Raw genomic sequence first — 13,482 nt, 5'->3', positions numbered from 1 at the left:
AATGTAATCCTTGCAACAATGCTATAACCCCAACTATATGAAAAAAATGAAATTGGGACCAGAGATTAAATTATTTGATATAGTAAGTGGTGAAGATGAAATGTGAACACAGAAATTTCATTCAAGAGTCAGTGCACTTGCCACTACCCTATACTATCTCTTTATAAAGTTAAATTCATTGAATGCTTATTACGTGCCGGGCATTGTGCTAAACTTAAATGCTTAATGTCATTTAATCTTCACAGCCACACAATTAAGCAAGTACTACTGTCAATTTAAGAGAATGTGGCCAAAGCTTAGCAACCCAATATTACTAAATAAATAAGTGACGGAGCTCGGACTCAAATCCACTCTGACAAAAAGGTCAAGTTCTTAACCACTATGATATGACAATATTTAAGATGAATAATAGGTTATCCTTCCAAGATACGGTCAAGGAAAATCACTAAATAGTAAAGCCATGTGGTTATGACACAAGTCTATAAAGCGATGCAACCTAATCACCTGCTCTACACACCCATTTCAAATTCTGGTCCAGTTTCATTGGTTAGAACTATTGACAAGACTTCATAAGAAAAAGCAAAAATCATAACTTCTTTTCTGAATTTATCAAGTAAAAAGAACATATGTAAGAATCCAAGGTGTTTGTATTACTAAGACTAAAGCAGACCTAAGAACCTAGAAAAAGAACTGTAAAGTACAAGTTGAAACTGGCAAAAGCAGAATTATACTAGCCAACAACAGTAAGAAAAAGTTAACTTCAAAGTTTATAACTATATCCTATTGCCATTATGGGAAGCATCAGTAGTTTGGATCAACCACATAAACAGTGGAAGTAGCTCACCATTAAAAATTATGGCCTAGATAGTAACAGCCCAAGTTAACATGTATTTAGCATGTGCTATATGCCAGGCCCAGTGGTAAGTGTATTGTATGCATTAGCTCATTAGTTCCTCACAACATCCCTGTGAGGTAGGTGCAATTATTATTTCTATTTTACGAATGAGCAAACCAAGTCCTAAACTATTACTTAATGTGCCTAAGGTCATATACCCTGTATACCCAAATCAGAACCTAGGCACGATTCCTGAGTGTACTTTTATACTACTATACTTTCTTTATGCACTCTACTTGCATAACATATATTAATTTTTGTATTCTTAATACACCATTAATATTTTAAAAACACTGGAAACAAAGTGACATACTCTTCTTTCAAAATAAATTTGGAAATACCCACTTAGCCACTCTCTACACATAAAAAAAAATCTATCCTCAATGTATATAAACATCATTTTAGAAATTATCAGCTACAAACTTTTCATGTGGCCAGCTCACAGAAATTATAAATAAATTAAAACTATTAAATTTAGCCTTTCTGTACAATCTACTATGCCATTCAAAACTAAAGTTAGACTGCCAAGAGATTAAAACTTCTAGATAATATTTGGAAGTTTTTACTTAACTATTTCTCTTCATCCCCTCTTCATTGCACAAATGATCAAAAAAATTTAAATCCCTGACCATTAAATGATGATTTAAATTAAATATATAATGCATGGCAGTAACTGTCCAGTCTACACATTTAGCAATTTCTCACCAATGCCTTTTGTAATTCTTGAAATATCCTCCACTTTTAAGTCTAATACAATGATTTACCATCCAAGTCTTGGAATCTTGTTTCTCAACCTAGACTATGTTCCTAGGTCTCAAATATTTGAATGAAATCAATACTCAATATTTTTCCCTTTGTAATCAAAGGGCAACAATTAATTTTTTTTTACTGTTATCAAAAACGGAACAGTATCATAAATGTGTAACAATCTGCCAAGTCATTTTTATAATTAAAAAAGATTATCTATACTTTTGAAAAGATATTCCAGGATTCTGAGGGTGCTCCAAGAAGAAATGAGAGAAATAGAGCCCAAAGAAAGAAACCCAGCAGCTACATGTCAGAAAGAATTCTTGAAATGTAGATGAATGAAAATATTTAGAAATCAGCACTCCAGGAACCTTGAATTCCCTGACACTGGATAGCGAAGTAGTTATGAGTAATCCCCAAACCTAAGATGCCAATAAATTTCTATCTCATATAAAAATAGAAAAGATCTTATCTCCAGACAAAAATTATGTAAAAAGAATTTGAGAAATCTCTCTAAAGAAAAAAAAAAAATGAATATTTTAGAAAACAAAATGTACCAAAAATACAAACACCATACTATCAGGTCAAAGAAGATAACCATTATCTATATTTAATCCTCCCCCAGCCCACCAACGAAACTCTGCATAATTTACATTCACCGATTTTTTCCTTTTCTTTTTAAATTTTTTTTTATGGTGACATCAGTTAATGAAATACAGTACAGTTTTTCAAGTATAATCCATCCTATTTAAAAATCTGAACTCTTAAGATAATTTTGCATTAATCCATATTGTTACTTGTTGCCTTCCAACTTTAAGTTTTAATAACTATTCCATAAGTCAAAGATTAGCAACGTTTCCTGATTCCAATACTAAATACAAATTAAATTTTAATAATGATTCTAAATGATTAACATAAAAACAATTTCCTTTCAATTTTTCTATCCTGAAATTTGTATTTGACCAAAGCTCTTTTTCACCTACATTTACACAGACCACTTCTCTTAGATTTGAAGTCTCTGAATACACAACAGGTGAGTGGTATCACAGGATCAGCGAGATAAAGTTACCTGAAGTCTATCCCAACAGCATGGAAGGCATAACTCATTCAGCGTGATAGGTAATGAAGTTCACTATCCTCCCAAAGGATGCAAAAGTAGTATAATAAATTACATTCTCATGCTCTTCAATAATTGGACCTATAAAGCATGCAAAGAATGGGAAAAAAGATCCCATCACTAACTCATTTGTTACCCTTTTAGCTATCAGATAAAGCTAAATCGAAGGATTCGGCACACTTAAAAAGCAGCCCACTTCAGTTGAAGAGAAGTCTTTCTGTTGCAAAGGAATCGACTGCACTGTGTGTGGCTTAATCAGAGCAAGGATAGCACATTCTCCCTTAAATTGTTACTATCAAGGGGAAATGGAGTATGTATTTAAAAACAGTAACAGTGATGATTATGATGATTGTGGTGGAGGGAAAAATGCATTATCGTAACATATGACCAGTAAACAGAAAAAAATGGGGAGAAAAAATAATAAATTAAGAAAAGATCTAAGTGGTAATGAATGTTTAAAATTACTATTTTAAATAATTATCGTTACACATCTTTTGTGCTCTGGAGTAAAACTATAAATTCAAAAATAAAAGAATGATGTAAAGATTTCCCAGTTTTTTGACTTATTTATGTCTCTTTCCTGGCACAAAAATCCACCTACAAGCATTTTCACAATCAAAAAAAATCAAAAGAATCAAACATTTTCACAATCAAAGAATCAAAAAAAAATGGTAAATGAGTGAGGCGTAGTTTTGGAAGACCTCAATCAGTTTAGAAAATGAAGACGAGTTCGATCCCCAAATAGTAACTAAATAGAACAATGTACTACTTAAGTACTAAGTAGTTTACTGTATCTTTCCTTTTAGCTTAAAATAAGGTGGTAAAGTTCTCTAAGCAAAGCTCGATTACCTATGTTCCATTTTAAATTATTTCTTCACGTAATGAAGATTAGGTCTAGGTAGATATTAAAGCGTTGTTGGCACTTATATTAATGATTATCTATGATCGAATTCTGAGAATCGTTCCTGATAGCACCCAAAATCACACGCTCAAATTACCTCGAATCACAAGTCTCTAGGAAATGGCATTTAAAAACCACAGAATGGGAAAGGGCCATTGGAACTGCCAATACATTGCTTTGGGGAAGAATGGACACTGGACTGTGCGCGGTACCAACATTCATTCTCTCCCTTTCTCCCTCCTCCCCGCCCCCTCTCCGTGTCAGGTGATCAGTTATTTAGCACCATTAACACGCACGTATCGACAAGTGGTTCAGTAAATTACATGTATTATCAGAAGGCCAGATTCTAGCCTTCTTCTTCCAAACTAAGCAAAAGGTGTCGACAGTTTGGGTCCCGAGCACAAAAGCGCGCGGTAGGATGGATGGAGCGCCAACTCCCCCTTCTCCAAAAGCGGGAACCAGACTCAACCTCTCAGTGACGGCCAGTCCCAGCTTCCCGGACCCAAGGCCCAAAGCTCGATGCCGAAGCTCCCTGGAAGGCAAGACGCCCGAAGGGCTGGGCCGGGGGCCTGCGGGCCGGGCCCTCCAGGCAGCGCCCGCCATGCCTCCCAGCCTGCGCGCCCGCGCGGTGGCGGTGGGGCACACTCACCCCCGAGGGCCCGGGAGCAGGAGGGGGAGAAGCCGCGGTCCCGACCCTCCGCCTGGCGACCTCACCGCCGTGGCTCCCTCCCCAGCCCGCAGTCCAAACGGTCCCGGGCGGCAGAGGCGCGGCCCGGACAGGCCGAGGACGTTGCGCAAGAGGCTAGAAAGCAGATTTCGCCGCCGCGCGGGAGAAAGGCGCGGAGTGTCCGCCACGGGAGGGGCGGGGAGGCCTGCCGAGGCGCCGTGCGTGTGGAAAGGGATGGGGGAGGGGAAGATTGCCCGTCTCCCTGGCCGCGGCCAGAGCCGCAACTCACCCAGCTCCGCCAGACGAGCGCTACCACTGGCAGCAAGAGGAAGATGGTGGCCGCTGCCGCCGCCGCCGCCGCCGCCGCCGCCGAGAAGGAGGAGGAGGAGGAGGGGGCCCGGTGGGTACCGCGGAGAGGGGGTACGCGCAGGACGTCGGCGTCGCTGCCACAGCCTCTTTTCCTCACGGGGCCGAACGGCTGCTGCTGACTACACTGTCCTGGTTTCTGCGCCGCCCTTCTTATCCTCGTTGCAGCCGCCGCCGCCCAAGGCCCGAGGGTTGCTCGCCTCGTGGGGACCGTGCGGCGGCGCGGGACCCCACAGCCCTCGGCGTGCGGCGACGGCGCGGGGGTAGGAGCGGGCCTGCGTCACGTGACCCCACTGTTTACCGTTCCGGGGCCGCGGCCTGCGCCGCCGTCGCGCCTGCGCACTGTGTCTCCCCCGTTCCCCCCCTACTCACCCCCGCGACTCGCGCGGTGGCTCCGTGGGCTTTTCCGCGCCATTCCCAATCTTCTGAGGACGCGGCACCGCCCGCAGATATCTAGCTTTCACCTTGCTTGCAGCCCAAAAGGGAAAGGCAAAATAGATGGTCGCTTTTCTCGGTTGTAATAAGCACTAAGGCTTCATAGTTAATGTAAAATCGGTGGTCATCTGCTCCTCGAGGTACTTTTCATCAATTGAGTGTGTGCTCAAAAATGGTAGAAGGTGGAATAATTAAGACCCTTGCCCAAGAAATTCTGCTGGCTCCGCACTGTGGTTTCATCATTAACCACCTACACCCTCACCTTGCCCCCGAAATAGCTGGTCTGCTTCAGGGCTCAAGAGCCTCCAAGAAACATTCCTGGCCTAAGCAATTCTCAAAAGTGTGGCCAGAGGATCCCCTGAGGGGTCCCCAAGACCTTTCAGAGGATCTTCAATAATTTTGCAATTATGTTTTTATAAGGCCAAATTTTTTCATCTTCAACCAAAGCAATGTATAGCAACCGATCAAATGCAGAAGCAGATATGAGAATTAAGCCATCTTCTATTAAGGCAGACATTGAAGAAATTTGCAAAAATTTAAAACAATGCCACGTCATTAAATTTTGGGAAAATGTATTTTTCATAATAAATATATTATTTGTGATAAAATGAATTTTTTATACTTTAAAATTTTCTGTTATTCTTAAGTTTAATTTCTAACAGGTTAAATATAACTAATCCATGTAAACAAAAGCTCTTGGAAGTCCCTGGGTAATTTTTAAGAGTCCTGAGACTAAAAATTGAAAAACCGCTGGTCTAGGTTATAAGCTTCCAGCAGCAGCTTGAACTGGCTCTTATCTCCGCTCTTAATAAGCACTGTGATGTAATAATACTCGTTAGTCATCACCCTGACCTAAATGAGCTTCTCAAGGACAAGAATTATGTCTGCTATCTGCAAGGACCATGACAGTACCCACTAAAGAATGATAGCCAGCACCTGCTGTGCTCTTCTAAAACCTTTATTTGTTGATTTAAGCCACAGGCCAACCACAGGCCACAGTTTAAGATTTGTGCAGGGTAGAATAATAGCTCACAGGGATGTTGTGAAGATCTCTTCTGTACTCTTTCCAGTATTCTGGTATTTCAAGCACTCCCAATACCAAATGCGCTTCCACAAAGGAGTTTCAGACTGTCCTAATTCTACTGGAATTCTAGAATTCCATCGCCAACCTTGACTCATCAATCCCTCAAAACTTTGTTTTACTATCTCTTTTTTTTTCATGTTTTTTGAAAAAGGGAAATAGACATGAGTAATTTTAAATGTTTTTCACTTGGAATGTCTGAGATAAATTGCAAAAATATATCTCATTTTATCTTTACACTTTTGGACCTCAATGTGAAATTTGAAAAGGGCATTGAGAAAGAATAGTATTATTATAAACAAAATCCAACCCCAAAGGAATTCAATAGAATATAGCTAGAATGGAAAACTGGTAGCTGGAAAATACTCTTAGACAAGCTGGGGAAAAACTTACCTTGTTAGAGAAATTTTAGTAAATTTATGAAAAATAAAATGTAGGTTTGAAAATGTAGGAACCATAAGCCTGTCATGTTTACAAAACAAAGATTTTTAATCCTGAAAAAGCCAATGAGCTTGCCACAAATCATGTTTGGATTCTATTATTTTGAACCAGCCAAGCACCCAAATTCACATTTGTTCATTAACGATCTTTGCTTTTTGCTTCCAGATGTAAACACAAGCTGTCTTTTACCCAATCCTCAGAAAGGTTACTAAAAGAACTAGCAATATAACAATGAGAATGGTTCTAACTGCATGTAGTACACTTTTAGTCAAAAGACCTTTGGGAACACTGAAAATTCCAAATTAACTCAGGAAAAGTAAATTTGATAGAAAACAAGACAACTAACAGTGCTGAAACTGACATATTCATAATTGCCTAAAAAATTATGAAAGAATAAAAACTGACAAAATTTGAGTCTTGCAAACTTTACCCAGGAAAAATGAGGCTGGAGTAGAGTAAGCCATATAAGACAGCTCACAGCGATGCAGGACAGAGCAAATTACCCCAGGTAGGGGGAACTCAAGCCCTGCACCAAGACTTCTTTGCTGAGTGCAGGAAAGAATTCAAATGCACACCAGGGTTAAAGTCAAAAGGAAATTTTATTAGAGAAGGGTTAAAGCAAAGACAAGATTAAAAAAAAAAAAAAAAAAAAAGCCCCACCTGTCAGGGAATCCAATGTATATATCATTCTTAGTTTCTGTGAATAACAACTTAAAGACTTTGTTTACCCATTTTCCTTTGATAACCATATGTAGTGTGAAAAGATACAAATATGTAGCATGAAAGGCCTGCTGACAATTCCCAGCCTTTGATCCATAGGTATCCATGATTTTAGTCTTAGGAAATGAATGATTTTATTTTGTGGAGGGCACCACTTGAAGACTCTGTTTTCCCTTCATGTTGCAGGGAAGTAGTTTGTTAAAAATCCCAGCAGAAATCTTCCTTTGTTCTGTAGGTTGCCTCATGGTCTGGCTGTAGGGCTGATCAGCATATTGCAGTCTCCGAATATAGCTTGATTTAACATTTAGTTCTCTTGCCTCCTCCCTACATTAACAATGCAGATACAAAAGTTAATTTCAATATGAAAAATGTGTGCTGTCACTGAAATATTGGTCCTGACAGTATCAGTTGTCAAAAAAATGGGGGGGGGGGGGGGCGAGGAATGAAAGTTAACTTCAGTGAACAGAAAAATCAATAAAAATAATAATTTGTAATGGGTTTTTCTCCAGAAAATATTTTCTATACACACAGATACACTTTCATGTGAATTTAGGATGGATGAAAATTTTTTTTATTCTTAAACATGCCATCAAAACAGTGGGGACAAAATATTTTGAACTCATTTTACTAAGATCATCATGGAACTTCGAGGCTTAATTCAGAACGCTTTGTTCCTCATGTCAGCTTGCTCCCTTCCTACACATTTCTTTACCCGCTTTCTCCCAAAAGATGGCTCCCAGCCACTCAAGCTTCCAGAGGAAAACAATGGGTGAAAAGGAAATGCATGCCCTATCCCAGGGTGAATAATTTGCACTGCATACCAGAGTTCAGGGGAGCCTACAGAGGCTGGGCCAAACAAGGCCAAACAATCTAATAAAACTTGTTCATCCACCAGGACTGTGCAAGGCATGAAATCACCTTTGCAGAGTTCGGCAATTCTGAGGTACAGGGAAGGAGCAAAGAGAGACCTGAGGCACCATTTTTCTAACCAATTCTGTCATTACCTATCCACATGACCTACTGCCTTTAACCCCTTTGTGTTACTCTCCCTGCCAACCCACAACTATTTATTTGTACCTTTATTTTCCTTTGTATTAAAGATCCCAATTGGTTTCAGAAACAAAGGTATTGTTCCTGGCCTTAAGAAACTCAGAATAGTGAGAAAGATAGGCCATTGGACAATTACAAGGCAACCTAGTAAATGCTTTGACAGCAGTTTGGTACACAGAACATGTATATCATGCTTTACCTGACCTGAAGTGGGAAGAGGGCATTTTTGATAGAGGGGATGCCTTCAAGGGCAAGAAAGTACCAGAGAGCCAGGTGTGTTACAGGAACTGCAAATGATTCATAATCCGGTTCAATATATTGCATCTATTAAAAATATTTTTTTTTAACAAAGAAAATGTTTGTGATAATATTCCTCATTGACAGTGTTTCTGTGGTTCCCTAAATCCTTCCAAGATTTCCTAAAATAAAAAGAATAAAATCAGAATTTCTTAATTTGGCCATCAAAACTTTTTAGGATTGGTCCTTGCCTAACTCTTCAGCCTCTTATCTCCCTATTCCCTGCTTTTGTAATTTATGATACAGCAACATCTAACTTCTTACTGTGTCCTACACCTACCCATATTGTCTCTTAACCTAAAGTCTTTGTTCATCTGTTACTCCTGACCAATATCTTCCTCCCGACTGTCCCCAAACACCACCACAATCCTTCCCATCACTTTATTTGGATTGTTCCTGCATCCTTTAAAGATGCAAGTCAATGATAACTGTCCAAATCTATCACACCTCATGGTGCAACATTAGAAGCATCCCCACTCAAGCCCAGGATGAGCAAGCCTACCACTATGACCACCATTATCCTATATTGCCCAATATGTAGGTACAAGCGAGATAAGAAATAATGGATATAGAAGCAGAAATACAATGACTATTATTTGCTTATGAGACATGCCTACCAAAGAAAATCAACTAAACAACTACTAGCATTAAGAAGTTGCCTGCATACTAGGTCAGTTATTTTTTTTTTAATTATTAAAAAGAAAACAAAACAAAAAAACCTTTCCTATAAACAGCAAATGCCAATTACAATACAGTTGGAATAATAAGTTCCAAAAAACATATAGACTACATAAATCATCTATTACTCTATCCTTCTAGGTTTGTCTGACTGGTTGAATCATTAAATCTCTTATGGGACAGATTAATGAGAGAAAATAACTCAATTTAATTACATACACATGTATAGGAACCCCACATACATGAGAGGGTAAGAGACCTCACATACATGAGAGGTTCAGAAATAGAAAGTTAAAATGAACTGAATATGGCATTCTGAGCTCACAATGAGGTAAAGTACCTTGGGGCTTCAGAGGGGGGGAAAAATCATTCACAGGATGATAAGAAGAGTAGTTGTTGAAGAATAGGTGTTTGGTAAATTAGAAATTTGCCCTGCCCTATAGATAGGTCATAAACAGTTATTTCTGCTGATAGCTTTTATTATGGGCCAGGCCCCAAATTTAAATTTTTTAAGGAAGAGGTGAAAGATTCTTATAAGCCCACAGGGTCTCATTGCTTTTAGCTCAAAATAATTTACATTGGCACATTTGGGGAAGGCTTGTTCTGAACTCCTTCACTAAAAAGAAAAAAAAATGTGCATTTTTCATGTATATAAGAAAAGAAAAACTGTACTTAAAAGGAATCTTGAAACAAAATAGTCAAAAGAATCTTGAAAATGAAAAAGAAAGTTGGAGGGCACACACTTCTGAATTTTAAAACTTACTATAAAGCGACTGTAATCAATATAGTGTGGCGCTGACATAAAGATAGACAATTTAATTAGTGTAACAGAATTGAGGATCCAGAAATAAACCCATGTGTCATGGTTAACTGATTGTGAACAAAGATCTCAGTATTATTCAATGGGGAAAAAAAAATTGTCTTTTCAAAAAATGGTACTCGAACAACTGGATAGAAACAGATGCAAAAAAAATGAAATTGGATCCTTACATCAAACCATATATAAAAAGTAACTCAAAATGGATCAAAGACTTAATTGCAAGAGCCAATATTATAAAACCCTTAGAAGAAACTTTGACAAATTCTCATGACTTCAGATTTGGCAAAGGATTACTAGATGTAACGCCAAAAGGAAAAAATTGATAAATTAGATATCATAAAAATTAAAAACATTTGTGCTTTGAAGGGTACTATCAAGAAACTGAAAAGACAACCCAGAGAATGGGAGAAAATATTTGCAGTCATATATTTAATGAGGGGCTTGTATCCAGAATATACAAAGAATCCTTACAACTCAACAATAAAAGATAAATAATTTTAAATGGGCAAAGAATACACACATATATATGTATATATATGTATGTATCCAGTAAACACCTGAAAAGATGCTCAATATTAATCATTAAGGAAATTAAAATTAAAAACCACAAAAGATTTTACTTCACACTCAGTAAGATGTCTATAATCAAAAAGATAGATAATAATTATTGGTGAAGATTTGGAAAATCACAGCACTCATAGACTGTTGGTGCAAATGTAAAATGAAAAAGTCTCGCTGTTGCTCAAACTCTTAAACATCAAATTATCATATGACCCAGTAGTTCTATTCCTAGGTATATACTAAGAGATATGAAATCATATATCTTTGCAAAACCTTGTCCTTGAATGTTCATAGCAGCATTATTCATAATAGCAGAAGGTAGAAGCAAGGGAAATGTGCATCAAGTGATGAATACATAAATATAATGTGTTTTTTCCATACAATGGGATATAATGTGGTGATAACAAAGGATAAAGTATGAGTACATGCTACAACATGGGTGAACCTTGAAAATATTATGCTAAATGGAAGAAGCCAATCAAAATACAACAAATTCAATGAAATGCTCAGAATAAGAAAATCTACAGAGTCAGAAAGTAAATCAGTAATTGCTTAGGAGTAAGGGTAAAGGGACAATAGAAAGGTGATGGTTAAGTTTGTAGAGTTCCTTTTCAAGGTAATGCAAATGTTCTAAAATTGACTGCCATGATGTTTAAAGCTATCAGCGAATCTACTAGAAATGAATAAACTCTACACTTTAAATGAGTAAATTGTGTGGTATGCGAATTTCTCTTAATAACGCGATTATTTCTTTTTTTTTTTTTTTAATATAATGGACCAGGGAAGCCTTGCAACTCTATTTTTAATTTGGGCAAGAATTTTAAAGTTAATCTTGGAGACTAGAAGAGCTAATATAGCCATGAAAGTTAAAAACAAAATGCGCAAGAGTGGGAGGTGGGCTGCTTAATCAGAGCATAAGAATACATAAATTTATCATAGTAAAAAGGGCATGAGCCTGGGTAACAGAGATGTGGACAATTAATAGCACAAGAAGGCCAGAAGCAGGGGAAATGGGGGTGTTGTTGTTTAATGGTTACAGAGTTTCTTTTAAATTACAGAAATGTTTTAGAATGGATAGTGCAACACTGTGGGTGTAATTAATGCCAGTGAATCCTACTCTCAAAAACAGTTAAAATGGCAATTTTTATATTTTATGCATTTTACCACAATTTAAAAAAATTAATAATGTAACATACCAAAAACCATTAAATTGGACACTTTAAATGGGTTGTTTGGTATATGAATCTACATCTTTTTAAAAAAGCTATAAAAACAAAGGTCTCAAAAGGAAAAATAAATATAAACAAAAATTTTATCTCTAATAAAAGTGACACCTTAAGTCTATAGGGAGAAGTTTATTTACTACATGGTGTTATAATTGACAACAATTTGGGAAAATAATTAAAGTTGGATTTCAATCTCACAATTTATAGCAAAAGAATTTGCGGATATATTCAAGACTCAAGAAGAAAACAAGCATTTAATAAATGTATCAAAATATCATCAACTTCATATCAAATATCATTTGGTAGATAGGTAAAATCTAAAAAATGTCACTCCTGGTATCAATGCAGGCATGGATAAACTGTCATCTACTGAATATAGAATGCAACTTTATAATTTTCCAGTGAGATATTTGTCAAATGTATCAAAAGCCTTTAAATATGCATACTTTTGGATGCAGAATTTTCATTTTTAGGACTGTATTTAAAGAAATAATAAGAGAGAAATCTAAAGGTTTATGTGCAAGGACACTTATAATACCATAAAATTGAAAACAACCTACAGGTCCTATAATTGCATTAGCATAAACCTTACAGACTTGTTCTACTTGCACACATATTCTGTCTACGTCATATAATTTTAAACTTTAAATCCTATGATACTGGAATTCAACCATTGGAAATTTAAGAAAATAAAAGGTTGACATCAAAATTTAAACTAAACTACAGGACAGCCATCATTTGGAGTCACCTGAATTCTAGCTGAATAGAAGTTCTACAAAGAGGACAAACATAAGAGGCCACCTTGAGATTGGTAGGAGGGGTGGAGATGCCAAACAGGCTAGCCCCACATCCACATGTGGAGGCTGAGAACCAGGAGGGATACCTCTGCTATGGAGGTTTCTCCAGAGGAGCGAGGAGTCCTGACCCCACATCAGGCTCCCCAGCTCAGGGGCCAAGTACCAGGAAGAGAAGTCCTCTCAATTTCTGGCTGTGAAAGCCAGTGGAGATGGTGGCTAAGTGAAATGCAACGTAGCTGAAGTTGCAGATATTTCTCTTAACGGGGCTGTACACAAACTTGGTCTCTGAGGGACTCACTTGCTATGGGCTCCAGTACTGGGGCAGCAGCTTGAAAAGGCACCAAGATCATTAGGGGAGGAATTGAATTGTCTGGCTTCAGGAGAAAGCCTGGGGGGGTGCAGCTTCTCCAGACAAAAGTGCTGCAGAGTCCATGGTTTTTTTGTTGAATGAAAGCTCAATATTTAGACACAGGGGGAAAACATATCTGAGTCTCCATCAACCTCAATAACACTGGTCTGGTGACAAGTCCCCTACTCTGGTGATTCCCTGAGACCCCATCCCACCCAACTTATGGGCCCACCTGAGCCCCTTCCAATGGCTTTTTCATACATATGGCTTGCCTTGGCTTATGCTGCGAACTTTCCTAAAACCTCTCAAAGATTCACAAAACTCAAACAAGCCT

General features: G+C 38.0%; 1 protein-coding gene across 8 annotated transcripts in view; it reads right to left on the bottom strand.

The window, feature by feature from the left end:
* Window positions 1–4,962, bottom strand: part of PHF3 (PHD finger protein 3) — a 69,035-nt gene extending 64,073 nt beyond the window's left edge. For 2 of the 8 annotated variants that reach the window (XM_036219080.1, XM_036219106.1), the window contains exons 1-2: window positions 4,617–4,720; window positions 2,712–2,840 (exon numbers count right to left, since the gene is read on the bottom strand). In XM_036219080.1, the coding sequence (XP_036074973.1) occupies window positions 2,712–2,749 (38 nt within the window). In that variant the 5' untranslated portion in view covers window positions 2,750–2,840; window positions 4,617–4,720. Of the gene's footprint in view, window positions 1–2,711; window positions 2,841–4,309; window positions 4,548–4,616 lie in introns of those variants that run through there. The other 6 variants (XM_036219088.1, XM_036219104.1, XM_036219095.1 and 3 more) reach the window with 6 other exon arrangements.
* Window positions 4,963–13,482: the final 8,520 nt, after the last annotated feature.

The sequence above is a fragment of the Rousettus aegyptiacus genome, unplaced genomic scaffold, assembly GCF_014176215.1.
Source record: "Rousettus aegyptiacus isolate mRouAeg1 unplaced genomic scaffold, mRouAeg1.p scaffold_m13_p_1, whole genome shotgun sequence".
NCBI lineage: Eukaryota > Metazoa > Chordata > Mammalia > Chiroptera > Pteropodidae > Rousettus > Rousettus aegyptiacus.
This window is presented reverse-complemented; position numbering and strand designations above follow the sequence as displayed.